This window comes from Physeter macrocephalus, chromosome 12 (genome assembly GCF_002837175.3).
Source record: "Physeter macrocephalus isolate SW-GA chromosome 12, ASM283717v5, whole genome shotgun sequence".
Lineage (NCBI taxonomy): Eukaryota > Metazoa > Chordata > Mammalia > Artiodactyla > Physeteridae > Physeter > Physeter macrocephalus.
Window position 1 is genome coordinate 88,433,619 of NC_041225.1, and position 9,755 is coordinate 88,443,373.

Genomic DNA, 9,755 nt, shown 5'->3' on the forward strand with positions numbered 1-9,755 from the left:
AAATGGGACCTAGTGAAACTTAAAAGCTTTTGCACAGCAAAGGAAACTATAAACAAGACCAAAAGACAACCCTCAGAATGGGAGAAAATATTTGCAAACGAATCAACAGACAAAGGATTAATCTCCAAAATATAAAAATAGGTCATGCAGCTCACTATTAAAAAAACAAACAAACCAATCAAAAAATGGGCAGAAGACCTAAGCAGACATTTCTCCAAAGAAGACATACAGATGCCCAAGAAGCACATGAAAAGCTGCTCAACGTCACTAATTATTAAAGAAATGCAAATCAAAACTACAATGAGGTATCAACTCACACCAGTTAGAATGGGCATCATCAGAAAACCTACAAACAACAAATGCGGGAGAGGCTGTGAGGAAAGGGAACCCTCTTGCACTGCTGGTGGGAATGTAAACTGATACAGCCACTGTGGAGAACAGTATGGAGGTTCCTTAAAAACTAAAAATAGAATTACCATATGACCCAGCAATCCCACTACTGGGCATATACCCAGAGAAAACCATAATTCAAAAAGACATATGCACCCCAAAGTTCACTGCAGCACTATTCACAATAGCTAGGTCATGGAAGCAACCTAAATGCCCATTGACAGATGAATGGACAAAGAAGATGTGGTACATATATACAATGGAATACTACTCAGCGATAATACAGAACGAAATTGGGTCATTTGTAGAGACGTAGATGGACCTAGAGACGGTCATACAGAGTGAAGTTAGTCAGAAAGAGAAAAACAAACACTGTATATTAATGCATATATGTGGAATCTAGAAAAATGGTACAGATGAACCGGTTTGCAAGGCAGAAATAGAGACACAGATGTAGACAACAAACGTATGGACACCAAGGGGGGAAAGTGGGCAGGGCAGGCGTCGGTGGTGGTGAGATGAATTGGGAGATTGGGATTGACATATATACACTAATATGTATAAAATAGATAACTAATAAGAACCTGCTGTATAAAAAATAAATTTTAAAAATTCAAAAATAAATAAAAATAATAATTAATTAATTAATTATTTAAAAAATGAGGTTGGAAGACTGTCAAAACAGCACACAGATCACACAGTCAAGCCCAGGAAGATGGGGAACTGCCTTAAGTCCCCCACTTCGGATCACATCTCCATGCCTCACAAGTCTCAGTCCGACTGGCCTAGCTTTGGCAAGGGGACGGAGCTGAATCAGGAGCCGATGCTGCCATATCTGGATCAAGCTCCAGTTCTGGTCTATCATCCAACACCTAGCCAGACTTGCCTAGCAACTCAGCTGAGAAGAACAAATTAGGATAGCTCAAAGAATAGGCCTCATACAGCATCAGCCTGAAGGAGTTTATGACCCTGGAAGAAATGGATCAGAAAAAAGGATCCGGGGGATTTCCCTGGTGGTGCAGTGGCTAAAGACTCCGCACTCCCAATGCAGGGGGCCCGGGTTCGTTCCCTGGTCAGGGAACTAGATCCCACATGCATGCCACAACTAAGAGTTTGCATGCCACAACTAAGGAGCCCAGCGGTTGCAACTAAGACCCAGTGCAACCAAAAAAATAAATGAATAAATAAAATAAAACAAATATTTAAAAAGAGATCCAGGAGTGTATGATGGACTTTGTTTATGTGAACCCAGTTTGATTTCTGCTGTGTATGCAGATCACCTGGGCTGTACAGATGACTGGCTGATGAGATCCTTCACGCGCCCCTCCTGCATGGAGACAGTTGATGCAGCACTGCTTTTGTCCTACGAGACTAACTGAGCCAGTGTCTCTCACCTGACTTCAAGTGAACCATCATTTCTGGTGGTTTTGATCTTTTGTCGTTGAGCCCAAAGAGCCAGGAATTAGGAATTAAGATCATGCATGAAAGTTTCCTAAAAATTCCTGAACGGCTGCAGATGTTGGGGAAAAGTACATGATATTTTAGAAATTTAGGGGGAAAAGTAGGATGCTATTATTATGTAAAGCCTTCACCCAGTGTTTAAAAATATAATTGTATTTAGATCTTGTTATTGCTCCAGTACATAGGAATTGTGTAAAGTGTTACAGCAGCTATATATGTTTCACTTGTGTGTCGAAGATTAGGATAAAGATAGTGGTTGTTTTTCCTAAGTGAGATAACTTTCTTCTTCCCCCTACCCAAAATCTTTTCTGAAGTTGCTGGCATTTGGGTCATGGTTTTATTAAAAGCTACATTTTATAACACTGGCACAAAAAAAAGTAGTTTTAAGCTTGTTTGCATAGTTCTTTTTTTTTTTAGAACAAATACAGAGCATTTATTTTTTATTTTATAGGAACTCCACAAGTTAAGGTCCCATTGTTCTTTTGCTGTGATTGTTGTTACTACTCATGTTGCTGTTTTCTGTCTTTGCTGGTTCTTTCTAATCTACCATTTGTCATTATTGGCATATGATCATCTCATGGTCACAAGATGGCTGCTGTAAAACCAAGAATCATATTCTCACAAAACAAGGAGGAAGCAGAAAAAGAGTCCAAATGGTCATTTTCCTAATGCATATTTATCTTTCTTCAGAGAAAAATATCATTCTCATAAGCACAATAACAGCCTTCCCCTAATTACTCATTGGCTAAAACAGATTGATATGACCATTCATAAGACAATTCATGGCAAAAAGGGATATGATAATGATTGTCTCAGCCTAACAAGGATTTATCCACTAAAGCTGAATGCTTCACTCCTCAAAAAAGTCATAAAGTTCTATGAGCAAGGAAGAACTACTAAGGAACTGTTAAGTAAACCATTCAGAATTGATTGTCCAAGACCATATGGTTCTTTTTTCCAATTGGTAATATGGTGATAATTAAAAGTCAAGATAAATTTTAAACATTAAGAATTCTGATTTATTGAGCTTCAACTATGCCACCATGCTTATGTAAAAATGAAAGTGGCACCATGGATAAACTGAGAAAAGTTTCTCAGTTGTAACCATTTTGATTTATTCTTTCCTGTGACCTCCCTCCCTGTTGTCTTCAACCACAGCAAAGGGATACTGCATGTCTTCTTATTGTAGTGCTGAGGTTATTGAAGTTATATAAAACACATCTCAGTCTCTGTTTCTTGGAAGGAAAGTCCTGCTAGTTGACTGACAATTCTAAGCAGGGAGAATTAAGATAAATGTGTTTCATGTTTTGCACACAAATGCAGAATGTCTATAATCACGACTTCACAGTTGCCATCTCAAAAGAGAAGGAATTTCTCCTTTATATTTTTCTTGCAATTAATGTAAGAACACTCTGAATCTCTAAGATTCTGAAGTGTTAGAAGTAGAGAGGGTCTGGGAAAGATGTAGTTGTAATGTTTTACCCATTTAGCATGTGTTTATTTTTCCTTATGTACTCGAAGGTGACATATTTGTTCAGCTCAGTGATATTACAGCTAAAAAAAATCATTCATTAGTAAAAGGAGAAGGAGTCTCAACCTAACAAATAAGAAGTGTTTCTTATTATTTTATATTGAGTTGAATATTTGACTCAACACTTTTCTACATACAAAACAGAAGTCTCTTGAAGGGTTCTTCATACGTGCATTATAGTTGAGAAAAACTGAAAGAATTACAGTATCTGGTTCTATATTAAATTGTTACATGTATCTTGCTTAAGTTTTTGTTCATTAATTTATATCCAACTGAATAAAGCAAATTTGAGGAAAATAAATAAATAAATAAATAAATAAATAGTATCCATGGGGAGTCCTAAAACCAATCCCGCTGCAGATACCAAGGGAACATCGGATATGCTTATATCTGCATTTTTACGTCTGAAAAAATATGTGCTAAATTATTACTGGTGGTAACCTCTGAGTAGGGGGCAAAATTGCCTTCCACTTCATACATTTCTCTGACTGCATTTTTTGCATTCAGCTTACATTAGCTTACATTACTATTGTAAACAGAACAATTTAAACATGGTCTGCCTCTTGGGGTTGGCAACTCACCTGCAGATGAGGTAGCCAGTCCTGTTTAAACCATGGGTACAGTGGACACCAATAAGTCTGTCTATAAAACAGGGAATATGGAATTAAGTAAGCGAAGTAGATACACTAAAAACAAGTTATACAATATTCTGAAGAGTAGCGTTTATTAGTTACCACGACACTACAACTATCCTGAAAAGGAAAAACTCTGAAGAAAAGAGTGTTTTTGCAGGAACGTACTATGAAGAATTAACTAGTGTAAAGGCAAAATTCATTGTCTCTGGGAAATTTTGCATAGCCTCCAATCAGATGCAATAGTGTGGACTGGAGAATGCCCCTCAGGAACTGACTTGACTATAGAAAAAGGGAGTGGAAAAAAAAAACAGGCTATCAGAAGAACAGAATTTGTTTTTGAGTGAAACAAATGGAATGCCTTCACTTTTAATGCTCAATATTAAAAAGAGCAAACGGTTTCTGAAGGGCTCTTGGGGTCCCAAAGCACTTCCATTCCTTCTCTCATTCACTGCTCCTCACACGCCACGGGTCTATGTCCTATGGAGACCTCGGGTAAGTAGCACCGTTCTTATTTCACAATGAAAAAGTACGGCTTGAGACGTTAAGCCCAAGCTGCACAGCAGGCAAACAGAAAAAAGACTAGAATCGAGGTAAGGCTTGAGAAGTAAGCCCAAGCTGCACAGCAGGCAAAAAGAAAAAAGACTAGAATCGAGTCTCAGATTTTTCCAATTATGCCACAGTATTTCGTGGTCCAGCACTTAAAAAAAATTATATGAGATAGTAAATAAAAAACAACAACATGTAGCTGATCTCTGCAAAAGGTATGTCTGTGACTAGGTGGTGTCTGGCATTCGTCATCTCCTGCCTGGATTACTACCGCCCTACAATTCTAACAATCTCTTCTATTTCAACTGATCCTCCACATGGAAGATGTTATCTTTCTAAAATATAAACTTGGCTGGATTGCTTTGTTGCTTAAAAATCTTCACTTAGCACAGAATAAAGCCCAAGTTTTCGGCATAGCATTGAGAACTCTTTAGAAACAAGCATCAGTCTGTCTCTCCAACTGAATTATAAGTTCAAACTAAGACTTACAAGGACCTATGTCATCCAGCTCCCTCCTTTCCCCTGCCAGCCTCCCTGATCCCATTCTCTACTGCCCTGCCCTCACTCACTTTCCCCTGTCCAGCCACACTGGCCTCCTTACTCTTCCTCAAACATGCCAAGCTCAGTTGTGCTTCAGGGACTTTGCACCTACTACTCCTTCTGCTTCAGAACACACCCTCCCAACCCATCTCCACTCGCCCAGATATCCAGTGGCTTGTTTCTCACTTCAAGGCTCTGCTCAATCGACATCTTAATAGAGCGGACTTCCCTGATCACCTATCGCATTCTCTCACCTCTTCATCTTGTTTTGTTTTTCTCCAAAGCATTTACCACCACTTGACACACCATATATTTACTTATTTATTTATCTCTCTCCCCCACTAGAACGTAAAGTACGTAAGGACAAGAACTTTGCTCTTTTCCTACTTCCTAGAACAGTGCCTTCAACTTAGAAGGTGTTAAACAAATATTTGCTGAAAATGAATGTATGAATTCTTTGCCCTTTCACCCTATCCTCTAGTCACACCGAAGGCTGCCCCTCCAGAGCACAAGTTCAAGCCCTGTGCCTTTTGTACCTGTTCCCAATACCTGGGCTGTCCTTTCCTCATTCTGGCAAAATCCTCTCCCTCCAAGCCCAGCTCAAATGATGTCTCCTCAGTCAGGCCTTCCTCAATTTCTCCTCTATATTCCTGCTGCACTTGATTCATTTATTGTAATTAACCCACTTATAGTCACTACATGTTTATCTTCCTAGATAACTGTAAGTTGCTACTGAACAAAGACTTCTAGTCACCTCTGTATCCCCATGCCCTAAAAACAAACCTATAAGGCTCTCGGTGTTTACTAAAACAATTTATTTTCTGAGTCTCTACCAATTCTAGGGAGTGGATAGTACAGTCTCCTCCTCATTATCAGTGAGCCTGGCATCTGTGGGAGGGGCTTATCGCAGAGGAAGCCACAAATGGATCAAGACTAAGGTCCTGAGACTGCAATGGCAGAGAGCATGGTGAAGTTAGCCCACTGCATGCAGAAGACCCACAGACGAGTCACCATATTCAATGGTATAACATGTGAACAATCAACGTTTATAAACGTGTTCTCATGCAATTGTAAGGATCTTCTAGCCCACGCGGAACAGAGAGAACACACACAAAGGAGCCTGGAGGAAGTGAGTAGGCCGGCAGCTGCACCCTAACATCTTAAGAGGTAACATTTCTGTGACTACAGTTTACACAAATCAGATAATCTGCCTCCTTTGTAGACACCCTGGTTATCACAGGCAAGGACAAGCCTCTCAAGTTTTAAAGCTAAAGTACAGGGAAGATGTGAATAGGGCTTAAGGTATTTAGGAGCTAGTACCTGCATTAAGCAACCAGGTTACAGAATGAAAATTTATCTTGAAATTCCAGTCTCTCCCTCTCTCTCTCACCTCCTATCCCCTAACTTCCCACCTCCATCTCTATTCCTTCTCCACTACTCTCTGTTTTATGTATATATGTGCATCATTTTATAAATACACGGAATACTTACTGTCTGTTAGATTTATTTAATAAAGTGCACACTCCTCAGGCTAAATTTAGAAAGAGGACAAAATGAACACTTTCTCATGTGGGTCACTGGTGTTCCAAAGACAAAAGATTCCTCCGTCTTAAAACACGGCAAATACCATGTTCCTTCTGATAGTTAGATGCTAGATAAAGGCAAGTGGGTCCTTAAAATTCAGACGTTATTAAGACCTACTAACAACAGAGTAGATCTTAAAGCGGAAACAAGAAAACACCAGCCTTTTAAGCTCTTCCTGTCTGAAGATACGTACAAGAGGTGGTAGTATTCTTCCTCACTTGCACTCAAAGTGTAAAAGCAGCAAAAATATCTTAAACACACATATGATGAGGAAGCCACTCTTCTGGTCCACTCTCTTTTGTTTTGCTTCTAGGGATCTGTCCCACTCCGAACCTTTGCTTTTTGTTTTCTCTTTTATATACGCTAAGAACCTGAGAGTCTTAACCTTTTCTTCCACATCTCAACCAATAAATAGGACAAAAGAACATTTTTATCTTTTTATGTATTTTCCATTCAAATTTTTTAAAAAGAGGTAAGTAAGCTAGTTCAGTTCATATTTCTCACAAAAATCACTTTCCAAACTCAACTAAATTGTTTGTGACCATAAACAGGAAAAACACCATACTCCATTAGCACCATCAGACATTTCCACCTTAATGTTACCAAACACAACAGGCCTAATGTCAGAACAATTAAAAATGTTAAAAATCCCCACCCCCACTCAAAATGCATACCAAAGTTCAGGTAAAGGAAAAAAAAACAGAAACAACTCACCATTATCTTTATTTTCTTTCAAAAACCCATGAACAGCACACTGGAATTTAAAACTAGTGTCATCATCCGGCACCTGACGCCCAATTGCACAAATTCTTAAATAACGAATAGTTTCTGGTAAGTCCGATAAGGCAAAACGATGAAAATATGTATTACTTCATGTGTAAGGAAAGAAGGATTCGAATTAGGAAATAGAGCAAATTTCAGGCATTGTTGAGAACTGGTATTCTTGGGGTGGGAGAAAGTAGACTATCAATAGAAGACAGAAAAGGATAAGTGAAAATTCTGTAGTTCTGAATTTAAATGGAAAGTAGCAGTATAACCGATAACATATTTTATATTAAAAACAAACATACATATTTCCTAGCTCTGACCACTGAAAGAGTCTAGAAACAACTGACGTCATGTCAAAAGGACTCAGGAGTCACTGACAAGCTCCAACTGGCCAAGAACAATAGAATTCACCATTTTTTGAAGCCTCAACTGAATTAATGGATGTAGGTGTGAATTAACAGTGACTGCTAATATCACAGAAAGAGACAATTATATGTCTCCATGGAAGAACACATCATCACCTATGAAACTGTCTTGCCAAAACAAAACATGCAAGCTTCATTCTGATCAACTACCAATTAACAGGAAATAAAAGGATTGAAGAATATGTTAACAACACATGGAATGTAATCATCAAAATCTAGATGGGATAAATTACCTGGTTTTTTTAAAAATAAAACTCAAGGAGGAAAAAAAAGTGAGAGAGACATGGAGGGAGAACCTATAGATTAACTAAGACTTCAGAGACCTAACAATCAATGGCAAAGTGTGGACCTTATTTGGATCTAATTCAAAATTCTAAAAAACAATTTTTTATGACATTTAGAAGACAACTGCAAATTTGAGCACTCACTGGGTATTTAATGTTAAAAAATGATATAAGGAATAAAAATCCTATATTTTACATATACATACCAAAAATGTATAGGTGTAATTACATGTTGTCTCGGCACTGCTTCAAGATAATATGCAAGAGGGTGAAACAGGTGGGGGTATAGATAAAACATGACAGCCATCAGTTGGTAAATATTAAAGCTGGATGAGTTCATGGGTATACAAGGAACACTCACAGTATTTTGTATGCTTTTGTATATGTTTAAAATTTGTGATAATTGTTTAAAAACATGACGACACCGTAGAAAAGTTTGGCAATTTCTCAAAGGTTAAATGTACAACTACCATATGATCCAACAACTCTGCTACTACCTACATTGCACATCTAAAAGAACTGAAGGCAGGGATTTGAACAAATATTTGTACACCAGTGATCATAGCAGCATGATTCACAATAGGTACAAGGTGGAAACAACCCATGTGTCAATCAACCGATGAATAACAAAATATGGTATATACACACAATGGGATTTATTAAGCCAAACAAGGAATGGCATTTTGTTACATGCTATAACATGGATGAACCTTGAAAACACTAGGTTTAGTGAAATAAGCCAGACATAGAAGGACAAATATTGTAGATTCCACTTACACGAGGTACCTAGAATAGGCAAATTCATAGAGACAGAAAATAGAATAGAGGTTACTAAGGGCTGGTGGGAGAGAAAATGGGGTTGTTACTGTTTGATGGTTACAGAGTTTTTGTTGAGGATGATGAAAAAGTTTTGGTTATAGATAGTGGTGATGGTTACACAACACTGTGACTGTAATTAATGCCACTGAACTGCATATTTATAAATGGTTAAAATAAATATGATTTATGTATATTTTACCACAATAAAAAAAAAGAGGAATAACTGAGTTGAAATTTTAATTCTTCCTGTTCTGAGAGTCAGTTTCATCGTCTGTAAAATTAGTAATTGTAGTTGTCTATCCTCTGAGCTTAGTGCAGAGTAAGCACTCAGTAGGAGATATCAGTACTATGTCCACTTCAACAGCAAAGGATTGTTGTGAAGATTAACTAAGTCCATGGATATGAAAGCACTTTCTAAATGGCAAACTGCTATACAAATATTAACAAAATTAGGTGTTACTGTCTCCCAAGACCATGGAACAGGTCAGAAGAAGGATAATTCTTTTGCACTGGTATGTCCTAACATGGGCCAAGAGAATATATGGGTTTCTGTACTATATCAGAAGGTATTAGGAAAAGAAAGCATAAAACTTAGAGAACAATTGTCTTTTACCATGAGGCTTAAACATGCTCAGGCAAATGCTTAAAATAAGTGCTGAAGATATAATGGACATACCTTTCTTTCCTTTTAGGCTACTACTATTCTTACTAAAAGCTTACTTCATTTTCAAAATATAGAACATGGAAGCTTATAGAATTTCTTAAGCATGTC

General features: G+C 37.8%; 2 protein-coding genes and 1 pseudogene across 6 annotated transcripts in view; 1 reads left to right on the plus strand and 2 right to left on the minus strand.

Moving 5' to 3' along the window:
• The window catches only part of DUSP11 (dual specificity phosphatase 11), a 13,080-nt gene extending 5,273 nt beyond the window's left edge, over positions 1-7,807 (minus strand). The window contains exons 1-3 of the mRNA XM_055088854.1: positions 7,803-7,807; positions 7,402-7,556; positions 3,964-4,024 (exon numbers count right to left, since the gene is read on the minus strand). Coding sequence (XP_054944829.1) covers positions 3,964-4,024; positions 7,402-7,556; positions 7,803-7,807 — 221 coding nt within the window. The remainder of the gene's footprint in view (positions 1-3,963; positions 4,025-7,401; positions 7,557-7,802) is intronic.
• The window catches only part of LOC102976581 (EKC/KEOPS complex subunit TPRKB), a 279,834-nt gene that overhangs the window by 240,178 nt on the left and 29,901 nt on the right, over positions 1-9,755 (minus strand). The window lies entirely within an intron of this gene.
• Positions 272-2,782, plus strand: LOC114487392 (RING finger protein 11-like; annotated as a pseudogene).